The sequence below is a fragment of the Pagrus pagrus genome, assembly GCF_965226575.1.
Source record: "Pagrus pagrus genome assembly, chromosome: 16".
Taxonomy (NCBI): Eukaryota; Metazoa; Chordata; class Actinopteri; order Spariformes; family Sparidae; genus Pagrus; species Pagrus pagrus.
Genome location: NC_140200.1, coordinates 1,896,017 through 1,916,074, shown reverse-complemented (window position 1 = coordinate 1,916,074; position 20,058 = coordinate 1,896,017). Strand labels below are relative to the sequence as shown.

At 44.5% G+C, this 20,058-nt stretch overlaps 2 protein-coding genes across 3 annotated transcripts; both read left to right on the top strand.

The window, feature by feature from the left end:
* Positions 1-649: 649 nt before the first annotated feature.
* Positions 650-5,345, top strand: LOC311271419 (uncharacterized protein). Its single transcript, XM_084377063.1, has 6 exons — positions 650-718; positions 798-922; positions 1,156-1,295; positions 2,436-2,472; positions 3,615-3,699; positions 3,791-5,345. Exons 3-6 carry the CDS (start codon positions 1,171-1,173, stop codon positions 3,865-3,867), a joined length of 324 nt encoding a protein of 107 aa, XP_084233189.1. The 5' UTR covers positions 650-718; positions 798-922; positions 1,156-1,170; the 3' UTR covers positions 3,868-5,345.
* Positions 5,346-8,439: 3,094 nt separating this feature from the next.
* On the top strand, positions 8,440-20,058 carry znf395b (zinc finger protein 395b). Of its 2 annotated transcripts, none has more exons than XM_084377139.1 (10): positions 8,440-8,722; positions 11,410-11,591; positions 12,938-13,092; positions 13,183-13,295; positions 14,298-14,497; positions 14,614-14,714; positions 15,235-15,526; positions 17,835-17,930; positions 18,108-18,214; positions 19,192-20,058. In XM_084377139.1, exons 2-10 carry the CDS (start codon positions 11,457-11,459, stop codon positions 19,301-19,303), a joined length of 1,311 nt encoding a protein of 436 aa, XP_084233265.1. In that variant the 5' UTR covers positions 8,440-8,722; positions 11,410-11,456; the 3' UTR covers positions 19,304-20,058. The 2 variants fall into 2 exon arrangements, with proteins under 2 accessions (XP_084233265.1, XP_084233264.1); XM_084377138.1 differs by having other exon boundaries at positions 8,442-8,722; positions 15,232-15,526.

The window sequence follows — 20,058 nt, the reverse complement described above, 5'->3', positions numbered from 1 at the left end:
TTATCCTGATGTGCTGGTGTTTCCTCTTGTTTTTAAGCTTTCTACTTTTCTTTATCGTTTACATGATCCCCCTAATTTCACCACCGGCCCCTCTGCCTTTTTCAAAGCGATTAGCCAAAATGTTGTTCGAACAGCACAGTAATCCATCTACACTGGACCGGGTCCGCTCTGCGCTAGAACAATGATCCCTTTTTCCTGTAATACCTGCCTTGTGAGCATGATTTCAGTAGTTTCAGTGCTTAGTACAGAGACCAAGAGGGAGTGTTTCAACAGCAGTGTGTTTTCTAGTGTCACCGACTTCATATTTAAAATATCTCCATCTGCTTTCCAAAGGGGAATTAAAAGTATAAATGTCAGTGACTCTGTGAGACCCTGGAGTCTGTGTAGCCGCTTTATCATCAGAAATACTGTATAAAAGGTGAGTTGTGATAAATACTGCGAACGTCAGACACAACTAAATGCCTGCATATTTCAAATGTGAACGTATCGGAGTATGAAAACGCCCCATACCTGTAAACAGCTGCCAATCTTTTGCAGTCATGTAAACTGCTGCTAGGGGGAGGTGTTGTGTGAATGTGTGTGTCAGCCCACACCACACACATGAACCAACACCAGCGTTGTTGTTTGTTTTAATCACCGTCTTTCTAAGTTTCAGTCATTTTGGCAAAACACATGCCTTCCTGGAAGCCACGGGCGTGTCAGGTGTCGAGGAGATCAGGTACGGCTGTAGTTCAGCGACGAGGACAAACAATGGGCTGTTTATGGGCTTGTGTCAACACCTCCTTTATAACACACAGACAGGACACAAATGAAGCGAGTCCCTCCCTCAAAGTCGTCTGCCTGCCGTGAGCCACATAAAGTGAAGGCAGCTGAATGACTGGCAGCAGTTTCTGACAGAGCTCCAGTCGAGTCAAGCAGCAACGTAAGTACTGAGCCCTGTGTTTTTTGTTATACTGTGTATCATTATGGTTCATTTGTTCATTTGAATTCCAGTTTGTGCGACGCTGTTTGTTCACTGGACGTCATCACATTTCTATCTAATGGAGAAAAGTGATTGTAAAAGATTTAACAGCCTTTTTTCCCACGACCCGCTACCTGGTTGTTCAGGAACAACGTGCACCAAACTTTCATTGACACTTTCGTCGTTCTTCACAGAGCACCAGAACAACGATGGCTCCAGTGGGCATGGGTGACATGTTGGGTTGGTTCTCTTCCCCAGAGGTGGGCATCATCTCCCTCGTCGTCTTCCTCGTCCTTAGCATCACTCTCGTCGGCCTTTGTGCCAGATGTCACAGGTGAGGGGAACATTATAATTTAAAGTGAGGTTATTTTTAGTATCTATCTATAAAATATAAGCTGCCTCAGGTCATTTGCGCTCCTGACTGCTGTCACTCAGCGGGATTTAAAGGTATTAAGAACAGTGTCACCTCATGTGTGAGTAATCGTGATCAACACTGCCACCCAGTACAGGACAAGTCGTCTCCTGTTCGGAGCTGATTCACTTTCCTGTTTTGCTATTAATCACTTTTTCACGGACTTGTTCGACTCGATAGGTGGTTTTTGGTGAAGGGTGTTTCCTGGTTGAGGAGGAGGCAGAGACGTATGATCATAAAACTTCGTTTTAAGGCCACTGTAGTTGAGCAAAGAAAAGGGCTGGGCTTGGAAAACATTAGCCTTGGACAGTTGTAATCAGATCTTTGTGCGTGTTTTTGTGTGTAGGTGGATTAACACACACAAATATGCATGCATGTGTATGTTTACACACCCATTGATGCATTACTGTCACATGAAACATACCAGCGACGGTGACACAGAGGCACCGGGGGGTGAGACAATAGTCTTATCTTCTGCAATATATCTCTGCACATTCCTGGGCTTGGTACTCACATAGAGGTATGAAACCTGAATGGGACAGTCGTGATAGATGGCAATCATAACTCACAACTCAGAAAATATGTGTATATTAAAAGGAGGGGAACACGCCTCGTGCCATGGTATGTTGATCGAGTTTAGACAAAGATTATCTGGAGGAAGGATCGAATAATACCTGGGAGACGTGTGATCTCTCAAAATCAACCGACAAGTTTCAAAATCTTTGTGTATTATATTTTAAAGTGCTGAGGGAGGTCTTTTATTATGTGTAACTTCGGGGGCAAATGCACCAGAGCTCGAGTCTTTTGAGTAAATCAAGTCCTGCTCAAGTCAAGAGTCAAGTCACATGTCTTCATCAGAGGAAGTCCAAATCTAGTCTTGTCTCAAGTCTTTTGAAATAAAGTCAAAGTCAAGTCTAAAATCTCATTAAGAAAATCCCAGGTTTTGTCTCGAGTCTTGATAAAACGAGTCAAAGTCAAGTCTCAAGTCTTGGATAAGCGACTGGCTGACCATCACAACACTGAATCTAAAATGAATCTAACTTTCTTTGTTGTCATCCGCAGGAACACCACCAACGCGTATGACGTGAGCGGCATAACGGTATGAACTCCCTCTTTCTTCACTCCATTCATGCAACATCACCTTGAATATCTTAATGTAGCGTGTGGTATCTATTGGAGTCCATTAGCTGCCAATTAGGAGCAATAAGTGTCTGATTGTCAGCACTCAGCGGGACAGTAGGGCTTTGATATTGTAGCTGTTATTGGCCTCATTAGAGTCAAACCGTGCAGACCCATTAGACAAATGAAAATAAAGTCGACTGTCAATGAAAATGTCTAATTATGTAACAAATAGTATAAGGAAGAATATTGTTGGTGCACCATAACTCTGAATATGACTAATATTAACAATACTGACAAAAGCTTTGGGTGTTAAATAAAGAATCAGTAATAAAAATGCTATGTTGTAATTTTAATGTTTCTAATGGAAATCCATAATGTAAACATGTATATGCAAAGACAAAATAACAAAGTCTGTTTTTTAATCAATTATGTCTATAAATAACAATTAAAGAGATAGTCTGTCTATAAAATCAATAGGAAGCTACCCCCAGCAGCCAGTTAGCTTAGCTTAGCACAAAGACTGGAAACAGGAAAACAGCTCTGTCCAAAGACGAGATGATGGTTAGCTGTTACCCTGTTTCCAGTCTTTGTGCTAAGCTAAGCTAACTGGCTGCTAGCTCTATATCGACCATATGAGCGTATTATTCTGTATTTGAATTAATTGTGAACCATGTAAAAAGTTAATCAACTTCTTTTTGTTAAATTAAATGTGTAGCAGTAAAAAGCTAATGCTAGGCTACAAACAGACGACATCACGGTCACATGACTCAAACGTCTCCACCACTGAGCGTCTGACTGCACAATTACTATCCAGGTTTCTATAAACTGATCAATGTACAAGTTGTAAAGTCAGAGTGAGAACAGTGTGTAACTAAAGTGGGCCTGTAAAGACGGACTAGTGAGGAGACGAGTCTCCGTGTTCGCTGTGAGGACGTTTAATGTCCCCGACAACCTCTGTAGTCTCATTTAGACACTTGTTAGCAACCGCTAACCGTTTTTATCACACGGAGGAGCTTTATAATTAAACTGTGGGACACCACTCTGTACTTTGGCTGATAATAAGGTGAATATTGTACTTACATTATGTCCTCACTGTCCATCTGTCTCTCTCTACGACAGATTGACGGAGCAGGAGGAGCAGGAGGTGCAGGAGGAGCAGGAGGAGCCAATGGGGTCGCTGGCACGAAGACAGGAGATACCACCGGTGAGCTGATCTGATCTGACAAACACAAAAACAACTTCTCAATAAAACGTTTGCATTTCACTCACGTTTTTCATTTCATCTCCACTCCCAGACGCCTCCATAGGTTGGAGGAGCCACAGAGACATGCCCGCCAGCACGCTCGACCGAAGTCGTACGGAGACCAACTAACCAGCCAGTCGCGGCCCTGAACACTAACCCCCACCGCCCCCGACACAATCAAGAAGCAGGAAAAGAGGACGAATCAAACTCGAGAACCCCAGTTTTCCACATTAACATTGTTTCAAATGGACAGATGAATGGAAAAGGAGAGGTAGGAGGAAACATTGGATCTTTCTTCTGCCAGTCTGAGCCACCATCCACACCTGGACCTCGTGACAGCCTTCACTGATCTGGATACAAGCAGGAGTCCTGAATTAATCCGACCAGAGACCTTCACATTAAGACTTTCTGTCAACTAGCTCAATTAAAGTTTGTATGTTCTTCTGTTGTTTCTCTGTCATCACACAGGACCTGTTCTCATTCACAGTCTCTCATCATTCACGTTAAACTCTGGAGATATTTGGACCTGAGATATTAAGAGGTGTTGATTTCAGGCGTATTTGTCCAGTTTTTGAGGGCTGCCACTAAACTGTTCAGGTGTCAGGTCACCTCCGACGTGTGCTCACTCACAATGCATTTTTAACACTGGTGACTTTGTCGTCCTGCTCAGGGAAAAGACTAGTTTCCACTATTAAGTGAACCCAGTACAGTTTTGTCATGAAGCTAGCATAAAGTGGAGGACAACAGTCTCCAGTGAAACTTCTAGCTCAGACTGTGGTTTAATTATTAGTTTAACAGGCGGGTTACACAGTGTAACTATTTCTTGGCCAGACCGGTGACTTCCTGCAGTCCTGTCATCACCACGAGCTTGACAAGGAAGTCACTGCACCCAGCCAAGAAAAAGTATGTCTCAGTTTTTTTGCTTTTTGGTCTTGGTACGAATTAAAGAAATGACACATGACTTTGTAATGTTAACTTGTCAGCTTTAAAAGGTGCTGGTCGATGGACTTCTAGCTGTTTCCCCATTGTCATTCTAAGCTAAGCTAAGCTAAGCTAAACTGATTTATGCTGCATGGAAACTAATGAAATCAACAGCAGGGTTGTATGTGGGATGAAACTTTAAAATCATATTTATTCATCTGCTGCCGTTGTTGTGCTGGACGGGACAATAGAGGGAGTGACTTTTTCTTATGTAGGGATTTTTTAAGTTTCGGTGCATTTTCACTGTCAGTTAAGGGATTAACTTTATGTTTGTATTTTGTATTTTTCCATTTGTTCCAGTGTTTGTCAGTCTGCCGCTGACTGTATCTGCAGCTGCTGCAGAAAACACGTCTGGTATTCATGATACTCGGTTGGTTCTATTGTGTTCTGGACTCAAAGACGGTTTTAAAGCCATCCTTTCCACCCCATCCTGGCTGAATGTGATGGGATGGGAGTGGCACCCGGCCTCGCTGAGCATTCAAACCAAAGGTCACACAGCAGGGTGGAGTCGTCATTCCTGTAATGCCAGTTGTCGCTCCATTAATCCGCCGAACTGTCCAAATAAAACACACCCAAGTGTGACAACACAGATGTCAGCGGTACTGCCTCTCTCTTGCCACTCTACATTAAAGGCCTTGAAAACCTATTTCCTCTCTTTCTTATGAGCAATGTGGTCCGCCTAAAGGGACAGTTCACCACAAAATCTAAATGTTTTCCCTCTTGCCTGTAGTCTACCTATAGTTTTGGTGAGAGTAGCTGATTTTTAGAGATATCAGGCCACAGAGACGAGAGATCTCTGTCTTTGTGTTTGGGCGGGGCAGCGGGACGTCCCACATCTCAGTAATGTCAGAACATCTGCTGGGTTGTTTGGTCGCCGTCAATCAAACTGCACCCACACAGTCCTGGTAGAGCTGATAAGCTGAGTGACTGAGAGTTAAACTTTTCCTTTAAATTGAGTTTTTATGGTGTTTAAGTCCGTCATATGAAAGGCACTGAAAGTTCAATCATTCCCTTGTGATCAACAGTATTTGAGCTCTTTGAATTTAGATTTGGATGAAATATGAAACAAGCACCTGTTAATATTCTCCTCAGTAATTAGCTGGTAGACACACAACAGACAGGCGTTACCTTTAACTAGTCCTGTGACTCAAAGGATGGTCGTGCCAGTCGGTCCAGCACTTTGGTCCAGACTGAAATATCTCAACAACTATTGGATGGATTACTGTGTAATCCTCTGACCCACTGCTCCCCTGATGTTTCCTCTGGCGCCACCATGAGGTTGAGAGTTGTTTATAGTCTGGTCAGAATATAGATGTTCATGATACAAGATGATGAATGGTACTGACTTCAATGATCCCCTGACTTTTCCTCTGGTGCCACCATTTATTTATTTATTTGAATGAAATGAGGTTAATATTTGTGGTTTGGATTGAAAAGCCTCAACAACTGTTTCATGGATTGTCATGAAACATTCATGTTCCCCTTCAGCAGGGTCATCACAGCAACAACACTTTGGTTTATGACTAAATACATTCAACACCGATGACACTCAGCCTCGGCTGTGCTTTGCTTCTGTGCTAATCTGCAAAGGTAAACATTTAACCTGCTCAGATTAGCATGTTAGCAATGCCATCCTCTAGTGTGGCTGCAGACTCTGTGTCCTGTTTAAGAGCAGATGAGCCTTTATTTCTAACTGAGGGTATCTCATTTTGTAATGACCTAAAACTGGACTGCAGCCAATAAGCATCCACCCAAAATGTCGGCAACACCCCCCGTCCAGACCTCGACCGCACCACCCTTAAAATCATCCCTGCCTGTTATATAACAACATTAATGTCTCGTTGAAATCTTCTGTCTAGCTTTTGTAAATTCATTGTCTTCACGTCAGGCCGTCTACCCGGTCAAAGCTGTCGCCATACGGCCTGTGGAGTTAACACGGCAGCATTAATGAACGAGGCTGGAGGAGAAGGAAGTCTGTCTGGTTTGGGAATCAGATTGGGACTAGGATTGAGTTTCTGTGTCTCTCTCTGTGTCACTGCTCAGACCCTAAAATCCCTGCTGACTGGATGTCTGGTGGAGAGGGTGCAGACAGCCGACACTAATCCGGTCTCTCAAACACACACACACACGCACACACACACACACACACACACACACTCACACACACAGACTGGAAGCACACATGCAAGCAGTGTTTGATCTCAATTCAGGGGATGTGTCACGTGATGTTGGGGGTTGATATGCTGTGTGTGACGGTATCAGCAGGTTTTTTTTTAAGTGTTGAGTTATTGATTAAAACTGATCATTGATCTTTGTTTTGTTTCAGCGCTGTAACCTGAATATGTTCACAATATCCCTCAATAAACGTCACTATCATGATGTACAGTGATGACTGGATGAGTTCATGGTACATCTGATAAATGTTTGCATTGTGTCTATAAACGATGTTACATAAATCTTATTTGCATTGATAACTGTGTCACATCTTCTGCTGGCACAACCACAAACAGGAAACTCTGCAGACAGAGGGCTGTTTTTCTATCTGCTGCTGGGTTTTGCAATATTTTGTTAAAGGAGACATATTATGTTCATTTTCAGGTTCATAGTTTCATTCTGGGTTACTATGAGAACAGGTTTATATGATCTAATGTTCATAAAACACATCAGTGCTCTCTTTCTGTCCAGTGCTGCAGCTCCGTCTTCCCCCTCCGTCTGAAACGCTCTGTTTTCTGCTCCTGTCTCTTTAAGGCCCCGACCCCCCGAATACCCAGTCTTCTCTGATTGGTCAGCTCGCACACGCCTGAGCCAACATCCCTAACATGCAACAGAGCAGCTGTGCTAAATTAATTCTCAGGAGCCAACTAGCCGCTAGGATAAAATTATGACATGGTGACGTACTGTGATGTCACAAAGTTACAGGATTAAAGGCGGGACTACTGACGAGGCGTTCAGGAGCAGAGATAGATAGATAGATAGAGAAAATATTAACTTAGATAAAACCTTTGCAAATAAATAAATAAATAAATAGATAAATACTGTAAGAACCTAATAAACAGCAGCATCTGAATGAAGGCTGTGCAGAATGAAACGAGTCTGTTGGCATCAAGAGTCCAGGTGCAAAAAAGAAACGTGTGAAGAGACGTGCAGTCAAATGTTAAAAATGCTGTAAGACCGGTTTCAAAGACTCATCAGGCCTCAGTCTGTCTGCCTGTAAACTCTGTTTTTACAGGTATCTTATATTATTATATTGCATATTATATATAAAGGTGTACTAGGACCTTTCTCTCCCTCTATGTCTCGCTGTGTTTTATTATTTTGTGGTGTTTTATGTCCATATGTGCGTGTATGTGTGAAGATGTTCGTTGGAGTTGTGTTATTGCACTTTATTTGTTAAAAAGACAAAAAATACAGTTTAATTTTTTTTTATTTTTAAAGAAAATACATTTCTCTGTGTTATTTATTCATTTATTATAGGGACAGAAGCTCATGTGACTCAGTAACATCAGATAATAAACGTTAATGGTCTATTTGTATGAGCTTCAGACAGACAGGCAGGCAGACAGGCAGTCAGACAGACAGACAGGCAGACAGGCGGGCAGACAGACAGGCAGACAGACAGATAGTCAGTCAGTCAGACAGACAGACAGACAGTCAGGCAGACAGACAGTCATACAGACAGTCAGACAGGCAGACAGACAGACAGTCAGTCAGACAGGCAGACAGACAGGCAGTGAGGATGCTGCTGCTCCGGTAACCCCTCACCTACATCATCCTTTGTGCGGCTGCAGGTCGGTGTCTCTGCGCTCCGTCCAGCTGTCACCGCCCGCATTGGTTCAGCAGGCAGACGCACGTAGGCGCGTATCCGACCGAGCCGCCCCCCTCCTCCTCCTCCTCTCCCCGGCCAGACTGAAGAGCCGGCGAGCGGCGGGACAGCCAGGCAGAGACGAGCCGAGCCGAGCCGACCCGCTGCTGCAGCAGCTCCGACGGGACGGACCGGACCGAGGTGAGCGCGACGTGGACGTGTTGTGCTGTGTTGTGTTCACGGGCTTTTTGTTGTTGTTGTTGTTTTTGTGCATGGCGGATAGAAATGTTTCCCTGTGAGCCGCTGAGGGGGGGAGGGACGCGGCTGGTTCTGCTGGGTGGAGATCCGGATGGTTAAACTATCACTTCTGCAGCGTTGTTACGCTCCAACACGTCAGAACCACCAGGACAAAGGACGTTCGTGTGATATGTGCTCGGGGAAAGTGCTGGTTCTGGACTCGGAGGCGGTACCACCGTGTGCAACATGGACTCTCAGGGATTTCACCGCCTCGCGTCAGACTGTGTGTGAGCCGTGCGCGTGTCTCCACTGCGCTGCTGGGGGATGACGTGATTGTTGTGTGTTTGTCACAGACACACACACACACACACACACACACCTTCAGCCCTCCGCTCACACATCAGTCACGTGTTGCGTTTGGACCGTTAAAGTGTGTGTTTCCGCGCGCTCCGCTCAGCAGACGGTTGTTTGCAGCAGCAGCGGCCCGCGAGCCCCCGGTCCGGCCCGGTCCCTCCCGGCGAAACTCGTGTCCGAACACGTTGTGAGAAAGGGGGTGTGTGTCCGACAAATCTGCGCTCAGCCAATCAGCGGCGGCTCCCTGCCTACACTGCGCCGCTTGTTTACTACCGAAGCTGCGCGCTGATTGGACGAAAGGTGGGGGGAAATCGGGCTTTATGCTGCGTTCGGGTGCAGGGGAAAAAATGGGAGAGGTGAGTTTTATCAATGGAAACTCAGTGTTGACCCGCACTTCTGTATGGAAAATCAGTAATTATGGTACAAAACATGTCAAAGATATTAATTTAAAATTATTAAATATTTTGGAAACTATTCACTTTGTGATGAAGCCACAATTTATACAATTGTACACAGTATAAAGGAGTGGCAGCTTATTGTGCTGTTATGTACTTTTAATAACACTACTACTAATTATAATAATCATAAAACACAATCCATGTCAAACATTTTGCACTCCCTCTTCTACGTATTGTTCTACTGTTTTTTCTATGTTTATATTTTTGTCCATTCATGTGTTATTGTCTGTATTTCTCTATTTTTCATCTCCATTTATATCTTTCAATTATTTCTAGTGTTGTTTGTTTTGCACAGACAGACCACAGCAAATTCCTCGTATGTGAAAACTTATATGGTGAAAAAAAGATTCTGATAATAATAATGGAAACCAACAAATAATCATTGTGTTGTAAAAATTATTGGAATCGGTGTTTCCTTTTCTTTTATCCGATTGTCAATAAAATAATGTAATTTGAAATTGCACTACTCTAATGCAGCATGTAATCTGCAAAGTAATCAAATAAATGTAGTGGAGTGGAAGCAGCAGATAAAAGGAAACACTCAAGTGAAGTACAAGTAGGCTGCCTCAAAACTGTACTTGAGTAAATGTAATTAGTTACATTTCATCACTGATCATCATCATCACAACAAAAACAAACCCTGTTGGATACAAAAATACGTCTGCATCATTTCAGGAAGTAGTGAAGAATGCTGACGTCTTAAAATTGTTTTGTGAATTTAAACAAAAAAGTATTTTTTTAAAGTATTAAATTCTTCCACAGTAGTGTTATTAGGAAAACATATATTTTAAGTTTAAATCCAGTTTCATGTCCGTCAGGACCTAATATTTTGTGTTTGTTGAACATTAAACCACTTTGTTTTCATTCCTTTAAGGGTCATTATAACTGATAATGATAATAATAATACCTCTGTGATACCGTATACCGTGATACTGTGAAACAATATTTTATCAGCTGGTTATGAGTCTTAAAGTCTTGCACCGTTCCAACCTCAAGCTTAATTCCCACGTGCCCCTGAATGCAGCGTTGCCCCCATTTTGCCACTCTGGGCCACAGTGAACGCACCCAGACGTCAGATTACGTCTGCGGGAAGCACGTTATCAGTCACGTCCTCCGGTGGAGGAGGCAACAAAACTACAGCGAGATTTTGGTCCAAGTCCACCCGAGTCTGTGTTCCCTTCAGGGTCCTGCTCGTTTCAAACCCTCTGTGGTTGTTTCTCGCTCTGCACCGTCAGGCAGAGAGATGCAGTGTTTGCCAACACGCTGCCTTCTGTTTGGATCACAGAGCACAATATTTATTCTCTGTGAGCACATTCGTCTTAGTTGGATCGTTCCTTCTTCGCTTCATGCTTTTTAAAAGGAAGCCGTCTAGATGTTACGACAAAAGTTGATTAGAGACATTCATGGTGAATATTATGCTGTAGAAATGGGATTTGAATGCATCATTTAAAGGGGCACTCCACCTGTCAGGAGGAGAACCTGATGATGTCATTTATCCTCCACCAGAGACACGGTGTAGGCGTTTAGGAGGCGGGGGGCGTTGAATGAAAGGTATTATTGGCTGTGCATTATGGGAAATGTAGGATCCAGTGTTTTTGAAGCTAGATTTGTAAATTTGAGGATGCCTTGACCTCTGCTCCTTCGATTATAATCATTCTCTCTGGGATTCGTCTCTCTTGAGTTCTGGAAGTGCGACGCTGATCTGCTGTTTCGCTCCTTCTCCTTCTTCCTGTTTAGCGGATTGTAGGAATGTTGCTCTGCTGCAGAGTTGTTGGCAAACGCAGTGAGATATTTTGGTCGGTTCAAAGCTCATGGCGGTCCCCGGTGTCTTGTCTGCAGGGAGGTGTGACACTGTGCTGAGTCCCCTCACTGTGTGCAGCAGCACCATGGCAGCTATGGGACCTGAGGACAGAGCTGGAGCGGGGCCAGGCGGGACGGCTGTCTGCCCGTCGGGACCCCGGGCCTGCGTCTCTACAACGACGCGCAGCGGCAACGGGCCAGACGGGCCGCAGCACACTCTGGTGAGTAGATGGAGAGAGACGAGGCTGACATGATGAATGTTTGTTTTATATCCAGCGTGGGGCAAGTTACTCTCACAATGCAATGTAATATATTACTGAGATATTATTAGTAACGTGTTAGATTACTGCAACGTGTTACTTTCTCTGTCTACACTGTTAAACGTCCAGGCTTTCTGTCTTTCAGTCATCTGGGCAGTTTGGGTTCACACGTGAATAAACTTATACTCTGCAATATTCAGTCTTGCATGGCATTATGGGTAAATTTAGATGATAGGATGAATATTAAGTAAAAGTTTAGAGCCATTGAGAAAAAGGAAGTGGATTATTATCTTCTCCCCGTGTGTTGGACATAATGAAGTACGTGGTCGTGTACGGAGGGCTTTAAGGGCTGAAACTAAAAATATAAATACAAAAATAAATAAATGAAAATGTAAAGAAATATAATTAAACATGCATCAACAGTGTTTTATTAGATTATTATTTTTTTACACTCAAAGATTTTCATCCACGTATGTTATGTGTTTAATATGCAACTAGAATAGCACACAGTAGAGCGCATACCTCCGCCAAGACCCAACAGTCCCCGCAAATAAAACATATTTAAACCTGCTCGATCCAGATTTTTATTTGGATCCACATCAGATTATAGTCGCTCAAACCAGCCTCCTAAACGCAGCTGATTTTTGATCCATGTATTACTCCCTGGGGAAGGAAAGAAAATGTTGAATGTCACATGTTAAAGAAAGTGAGAAAGAAAACACCAGAAGTTAATGAGGTCTAATTTTGGGCCAACACACATCCTCTATCCAAGGTTTGTGAAAGGTTTCAGCACTCTGTGTCATTCTGCTGACAAACCAACCGACAGAACAAAGACAATAAAACGGACAGCAGTCGATATGTATCGTCCTCAAAGTAATTTAATTTATTCATTCTGACTCGATGTGACAGAAAAACTTTGCTTTAAATGTGACCACTTACATCGAACTTGTGTAATATATATATACCAACATATATGTAATAAAATTAGATGGAAAATAATACAGAATACATATTTTTTATTTTTTATTTATTGCATTTTAGTTTCGGCCTTTAAAACCTTCCATAGTCGGTGGCTGGCACCCACGTCCTCCTCATACAGTCATCCTGGCAGGTCGTGCTGTCTGCAGGCAGGACACCACAGATGGACAGGAAATACTTTAACTGCTTTAATCGCGGCAGCAGAGAGATTCGGTTTCAGGGCAACAAAGACTCACGTAAACAAGTCGTCCTAACAGAGATCGTCCGTGTCAGTTTCCATACATTCACTGACCGAACGGGGATTCATTTCTCTGTTAATGTGTCTGAAGGTGTTTGCAGGCAGCTGTGTCCAGGCTCAGAAAGCATTCATGGAGAGCGGGCATCACAAGAACAAGACGTCAGTTCACCTGCCGCAAGGGTTACAAACTGTGGGACCCACAATGCACCTCGGCAACACGTCCGCTACCAGAGAGGCACCGTACAGGTGAGTGACACGTAGCAGTGTGTCTTTGAGAGCGCGAGGCGGGTCGTCATCGTGCTCCAGGCTGAGGATGTTCCTGTGTCTCATCTCCAGTTTCCGCAGTCCGGAGTCGGTGGAGATGGATGAGATCATGGCAGCCATGGTTCTGACCAGTCTGTCCTGCAGCCCCGTGGTGCAGAGTCCTCCACAAACAGATCCTGGACCAGGTTTGTCTCAGCTCAGCAGCACACAGTCTCACCAGTGTCCCTGCTGCTGCTTCCATAAACACGTTCTCACACAGCGTCCTCGGCTGGTGGTTAATCTTTCTAACAGTGCAGTCATGAATAAACTGTCATGAACTTTTATTGGTTTGTCACTATTTATATCTTATAGTTGTAAAGACATTGTTTAAAACTTCTAAACACTTTATGACTTATTAGAAAGTGTTGATTTAAAAATTCAGTCTGCAGCTGTCGACTGCAGAAATCTGATTCAGACCAGGATCTGTAGACAGCCTGTTTCATATGTTAAAGAAAAACATGCACTGAGTAACAAGAAGTATTTTCTTTAAATTAAATTATTATATAAAAGACTATTTGTGAGGCTATTACATGCAGTAAAATCAACAGTGGGACTAAAGCAAATATCCACATCCAAGCTTTCTGCTCAGTTAGTAAAATATATTGAACTGCAGATTCATTGAGTGAAATCACGTCAGACAGCTTTAATATCAGATGCGTATCTCTCTGCTGTTGTAGCATCTTTATGGATCCCGCTGCTTTTCTTGGAAACACCCGTCACCCTGTCCCTGACCAATCGTCTGACCAAGTTACGCTTTACGTAGCAGAGTTCATTAACTCAAAACAGTTTATGGAAACGCACCAGACTCATTATGGAAACATGGCTCATATGTCTGACTGAGGAAACTCACAGGACTCATGACAGCAGCAGCAGCAACTACTCGGTCTACTTTCCCTGTCACACATCCTTGTCACCGCTGTGGTCACCTGCTGCTCTCTGTAGGATGGACGCAGAGCAGAGCAGCAGTCTGACATGCATGAGTCTGTTTTAACAGACCATTTGATATCTAAACCATGAGGTATATGTTCCCTGTGAACTCTCTGACAGCTACGACAGAACAACCAGGATGGCACGTTGACAGCATCGAGAGAAAATAGTTCATGTGGAACTCGTTTGAAAACTAACTTCTGAATCTTCCTGTTCTCCAGCCGGCTCGTCGTCACCGGCCGACATGGAGTGTGGCGGCGGCGAGCTCTCCGACAGCGGCAGCAGCGGCTACTGGAGCTGGGACCACGGCAATGTGAGTCCCGCCCCCTCGCCGTCCGTCACCGAGCTGGACAGCAGTCCTGATGAAGGCCTGCACATGGAACTGGAGCAGGGAGACGAGCTTAATGCCAAAAAGCCAAAGGTGCGTAGCTCGATATGTTCAGCACCATGTGGTCTCTGTCTTTACTGTGTGTCTCTGCGTTGTGTCTGTCCCGGCCTGTCTCCTGGACCTTACCTGTGCTGTGTTCTCTCTCACAGAGCTCGTTCAGAGGTGTGTACAGGTGTCTCTGGCCCAGTTGTGGCAAGGTGCTAACGTCTTCAGTTGGAATAAAAAGACATATCCGTGTGCTGCATCTGGGGTTAGTTAAAAACTTCTGATTTAACATGAACAATCAGTTGTGTTGGATTTTTCTTGAAATATGTAAAGAAAGGCAGAGGCCCCCTTTTGTTTTCAGGCAGTTATATGTGGTGTTACTGACAAACCCACTCGTTTGTATTTTCTAGAATATAAAGGAAATATCGAGTGACAGTTTTTTTTAACAGTTTCAGCTTCAGAGCAGACCTCCATTGTTGTCTGGCTGCGTGAGGCGGAGGGAAACGCAGACAGTTTAGCCCCGTCGAACATTTCAGAGCTGAAAAACAACATTAAAAAAACAGGAGGGAATAAAATTTTCAGGTTGTGAAAGAGCTCTGACTTAGTTACAGGATGTGATGAAACATTTTGGGGATTTTTATATCTGGGCCACAGTGCAGGCTGCGTTCAGCGAAAACAAACAACTCACACTTTTTCCTCTGTGTCTCCTCTGGTCCACACACACACACACACACACACACACACACACACACACACACACACACACACACACACACACACAGCAGTGGGTCCGATCAGTCCCAGAGAGAAGAGGACTTCTACTACACCAAGATCTCCTGTGACACCGTGGACGCCAGCTCCACTCCAGCTCCCCCCCAGCAGGCTCTGGGCCAGGCCTCGTCCTCTCATCTCAGCTGGGCCTCCTGCGGTTCTCCTCCGGCCTCGGGGCTCCAGATTCCCCCAGCGCACAGGCCCAGGTCCAACTCCAGCTCCGGGCCCGGCCTGAGCAGGCCCAGTCCGCTCAGCCAGTCGGCACCCAGCAGCTTCTGGCAGATCCACACAGAGCATCTCTATCAGGTGGGTGCAGCAGTGTTGCTCTCTGTCTCCGAGGAGGTTCGGGCCTGCTCACTGTAGCTTCAGTCACCCGGACAATAATTATTTAATTCTGCTGAAATCATTCTGATCACAGATTATTAAATGTAGTGCGCGTGCGGTTTCCCCCCGTGGAGATCAGTAAAGTCATTCTGATTCAAAGTAAACAGTGTTTACATTCCCCAAAGCATCTTATATCATATAATATAAATATATGAGCTGCTTCCCTGCCGGGACGCAGCTCATATATTTATATTATATGATATAAGATTATAGCATCGATTAGCACAGAAAGAGCTGACAGAGAAACGATCACTTTAATGAAACTTCAGCTGTGTCAGAGATGAAGATGAAGCGTCTCAGAGGAGCCTCCGCTGGATGGAAAGGCTTGTGGCAACAGAAACAGATGATATTTAATGTTGTACGTGACGCTTGGATTTGGGATTCACACTGGACTTGTGTATTTTTGACACTGCAGATCCCCGTTTGTCTTTAAATAACTGTTGGAGCAGTCGAGTTCCCGTCTGAAAGCAGGCGGCGTGTTTTTGGGAAGCTGAAATTGTCTGAGAGCGATGAAAAGAGACAGCGCAGCCCTTGTTAGCATGAATTATTAAATGTCGTAGATTTTACTGTGTGAACGCAGGAATTTACCTTCCAAACATCCCAGTTTCCTGTTGCCCAAATTCAACCATTTCCCCATGAAATCAGCCTGTAATCAGACTGTTTCCACTGCGTATCTCAGAGGACGGTATCTACATGTAACCACAGTGCCTGTGCTGCGGTCTCATGTTACACGGCTGCAGCGCTGTGAAGGTCCTCCTCACCCGGCGCCCCCACACCGATAACCCTCTAACGAGCCAATGAGCTACAACTTTGTTTATGCATCACAAAGCAGCACATTTCACTGGTGACCTGCATTTACCCCGTACCGCCGAGCCTGTAAATGGATGCTTTGTGACAGTGAGAGAGTGCGCTCGCCCGTTCCCCCGAAGGAGGCGAGACTCTCAGCAGCCTACAAAGGGCAGAATAATAAAATAAAATCCCGGTGTGTGTGGGACTGGATGTCCACGTATCTGTGTCTCATTCAGACTCATTCTTTCTACAAGTTTTCTGGAAAATGTCATAAAAAATAAGCATTTTTTCTGATGATACAGGTGTTGGAGAATGTGTCCGTCTCCTGCCACATTTGTCTTTTGTCTTCCTCGTGGCTGCAGAAATCTAACGGTGACCCGCTCAGTGGGAGTGTGGGTTGAAGTGTGGGTCAGTGCTGCTGGTGGAGCAGTGCTCAGTGTTTGCAGTGTGTGTCATGGCTGCCGGCGGCTTGTGGCTCGAAAACGCCCGGCCGCGGCGTTGAACTCACATTAGCACGTTTCTTTCCGGTCCGTGCGCTCTCACTGTAACTCCAGGGTTAACGCAGCGAACACTCACCCTCGTTATGTTCTGCTGTGTGGATATTAATGTGCTTTGGACCAGTTTCTCTCCGTCTACACGGTGGGATGGGCTGGCAGGAGAGTTCAGGGCTGCACAGGGAGCAGAAACAGGACGGAGGCAACGGGAACAACTTGGCAGGAAGAGATAATTTAATGTGTGGCATTTTGGATGCTCTCTGTTTGTTGCAGCAACTGGACAGAATCAGAAGCCATAAACGGATTAGTCAAAACAATTTGGCAAATCATCTGAGGCAAGAAGGACTAAATCAATGTTTGAAGTTAGGAATGTGTGTGCTGGAGTCGAGCTGCTGGGACAGGGAGCCAGTCTAAACTGGTTAGCATGGGAATAATATGTTCTTACATCTCGGTGCTTGTTACAGATGGAGCAGCAGTCTCGTGTGATCATTTCAGCTTTAAACGCTTCACGATTCAAGAAGCTCTGTGGAGCTTCTGTGGTTTGTTTCCCCCACAGTTACTGAACGTTTTAGTGTCTTTGAGCTCATTGCTTTTGTTTGATGTCACAGACGTTAACCAATCAACTGAGATCTGCTGGTCCAGCAGCAAACAAGACAGACAGAGCGAGCAGCTAGCTTGTGAAACTAGCGATAGTCGGAAACATGACTTCAAATGAATGCTGATGGTTCTCCGTGTCTGCTGGATGTTAGCTAACATGGACGCCTTATCTACGTGTTGATAATATCTTATTTCTGCTGCCCTCAAGTGGCCAGAAAATCAGTGAAAGCGCGTTGAAATATCTTTAGTCCAGAACCAAAAATGAAACTTGATGACTTGTCATATGAAACAGGCTGCGTCCTGCAGATATAATGAATCATGTGCTGTCTCCTCTCTCCTGCTGCCTTCAGGCCTGTAGCCCCGTCCAGGTATCTGTGGCCTCCAGGAGCCCCGGCTGCCAGGCTTGGACCCCCTCCACCTCCATCTCTGGCCACAGTAACACTCCGGTGGGTCTCCTGTCCGTGTCTGTTTGTTTACCTGCCTAACAGACTGTCTGTCGTCCAGTGTTTTATTTCACATTTTAACATTATAACCTGCAGGAACACAATCTGAATGTACTTATATACTGTACATACTGTACTTAGTCTCCATTGTACTCAGTCTGTGGCTGTGTGTCTCTTCAGATGGTGAAACCTCGCTGCCGGTCCGTCAGTGTCGGCGAACAGTGGCTCCAACAGAACCGGCTACAGCCCATGAGTGCGTCGCCCTCCCGCACTCACTGTTCCTTCAGGTGAGGCATCGTCCACAGTCATGCTAGCGGTTGTGCTTTGAGTTGTGCTAGCATGTGAGCAGGTAATATTTATGTCACATTATAGTAATAAACACAAAATATAGCCGAGGCTGATTGGAACGATGGCCATTTTGCAGATATTTAGTCAGAAACCAACGTATTGGGCAAATTAAAGGGACAGTTCACCCCCAAACAGACGGGACTTCATCAGTCGACCGTATCAATGCACAGAAGGAAACGTGCACCTTCTCAGAGACATGAGGCTCGTGCTCGTGTCAGCACAGGATGTAAACGTTAATGTCGTCGTCCACGGCTGACCTTTAATGTTGCCTAGCTTTGTTAGCTCAGTTAGCTCGGCTCTGACGCCCTCTGTATAACATTACAAACTGTCTCATGTTTTTCTGAAATGAGAATGTTGGTGTTCCACAACTGATCGAACTGAGAAGTTAGATACATGTAACTCAGAAAATCATGCTCCTGCTCGTCTCGAGGTGATGTCATCAGATTTCTTGTCTTGTCTGACTCACTTTCAAAAATCTAAAGAGAAAAACAGCAAATCACCACAATTAAAAAGTTGGAACGAGGGAATGTTTGTGGAGTATTAATCGGTTACAGTTGCCTGTTCCTGGGTTGAAGTTTAATGGTAAAGCGAGGCTGTTATAGTGTTTGAATGCAGATCAGTATCAGAAAAGTGAAAAAGATTAACAATTAAAGCAGAACTGATCATTTTGCTGCTGTTGTCTGCGTTGCTTCCACCGTCTTTCTCCTCCAGGTCGTCAGTTTGTGTTCCACTTCGCTGCCTCTGTAATATCACATTTTCCACAGCTCAGCCAGGAAAGATAAAACTGATTCAATTACGTCTTCATTTGCCATCAGTTTATTTCTCTCAGCCTCACTTTTATAGAGACTGATGTGGTGCACTCTCTGCCATCTCGCATCGCTTCTCATCCACACCGCTTGTGTCTTCTGATCTGCAGGAAGGGTCGCGGGGAGGCCAAGAAGTGCCGCAAGGTGTACGGAGTGGAGCGCAAGGATCAGTGGTGCACCGCCTGCCGCTGGAAAAAAGCCTGCCAGCGCTTCCCCGACTAAAAAACAACAAGCTGCGCGATGGAGAGAGTGTGAGAGACAGAGAGGTGGATGGATGAATGAGCGATAAAAGAGACTTTTATCAAAAACAGGATATAAATCAGGGCCCGAGAGCCGTCACGAAAAACAACTGTTCTCTTACATGTTTTCTTTTTTTACTTTCAACCAGTTTTTTTGTTTCTTTCCTAAAGAAATGCAAATGAAGTTTTTCTGTATCTTTGTAACTTGATCCTTACGAACTGAAGTCGGCGATGACTCCGACCATGTGATGTGCTAAGCCTACAATACTCTCCTACGTTATCCAAAGGTCATATTACTGCCCCTGTAGCTCCGATGTATTAGACCGCTACTTGGCTGTTTTTCTTTCTTCCAACCCTCTTCTCTTCTTCCAGTGGTTACACAGTGGTTATGATGTACATGATATTGTGCGCTTTGAGTTACATACGAGTATTTTATACCTTTTTTTTTTTTTTTTAATCGTCTCGTTCAGCCCGCGTATTTGGGCAGATTTAATGTTTTTTGGCACTTTGTTGGAATATAAACTCACATGAATAAGCTACATTTGGTTTGACTCAACCAAGTTCCTATTTCCTTCCTGCCCACGTGTTGGCATACGACCAGTGTTAATGGTTTTATCCGTGAAGCTATGGAGTCGTGGCGATGGGATTAGCATTAGGGGAATGAGTTTGTAATAGCAATAAAAAAAAAAAGAGGAAATATATTGTCAAACACAAATTAAAAAGCACTGAGAATTTGAA

Bases quoted from the DNA above. Each gene is read 5' to 3' on its own strand.
- LOC311271419 (XM_084377063.1), top strand. From the start codon at position 1,171: ATGGCTCCAGTGGGCATGGGTGACATGTTGGGTTGGTTCTCTTCCCCA. The intron at 1,296-2,435 runs GTGAGGGGAACA...TGTCATCCGCAG, and splicing joins CTTTGTGCCAGATGTCACAG to GAACACCACCAACGCGTATG. The intron at 2,473-3,614 runs GTATGAACTCCC...TCTCTACGACAG, and splicing joins ATGACGTGAGCGGCATAACG to ATTGACGGAGCAGGAGGAGC.
- znf395b (XM_084377138.1), top strand. From the start codon at position 11,457: ATGGCAGCTATGGGACCTGAGGACAGAGCTGGAGCGGGGCCAGGCGGG. The intron at 13,093-13,182 runs GTGAGTGACACG...TCTCATCTCCAG, and splicing joins ACCAGAGAGGCACCGTACAG to TTTCCGCAGTCCGGAGTCGG. The intron at 17,931-18,107 runs GTGGGTCTCCTG...GTGTCTCTTCAG, and splicing joins CTGGCCACAGTAACACTCCG to ATGGTGAAACCTCGCTGCCG.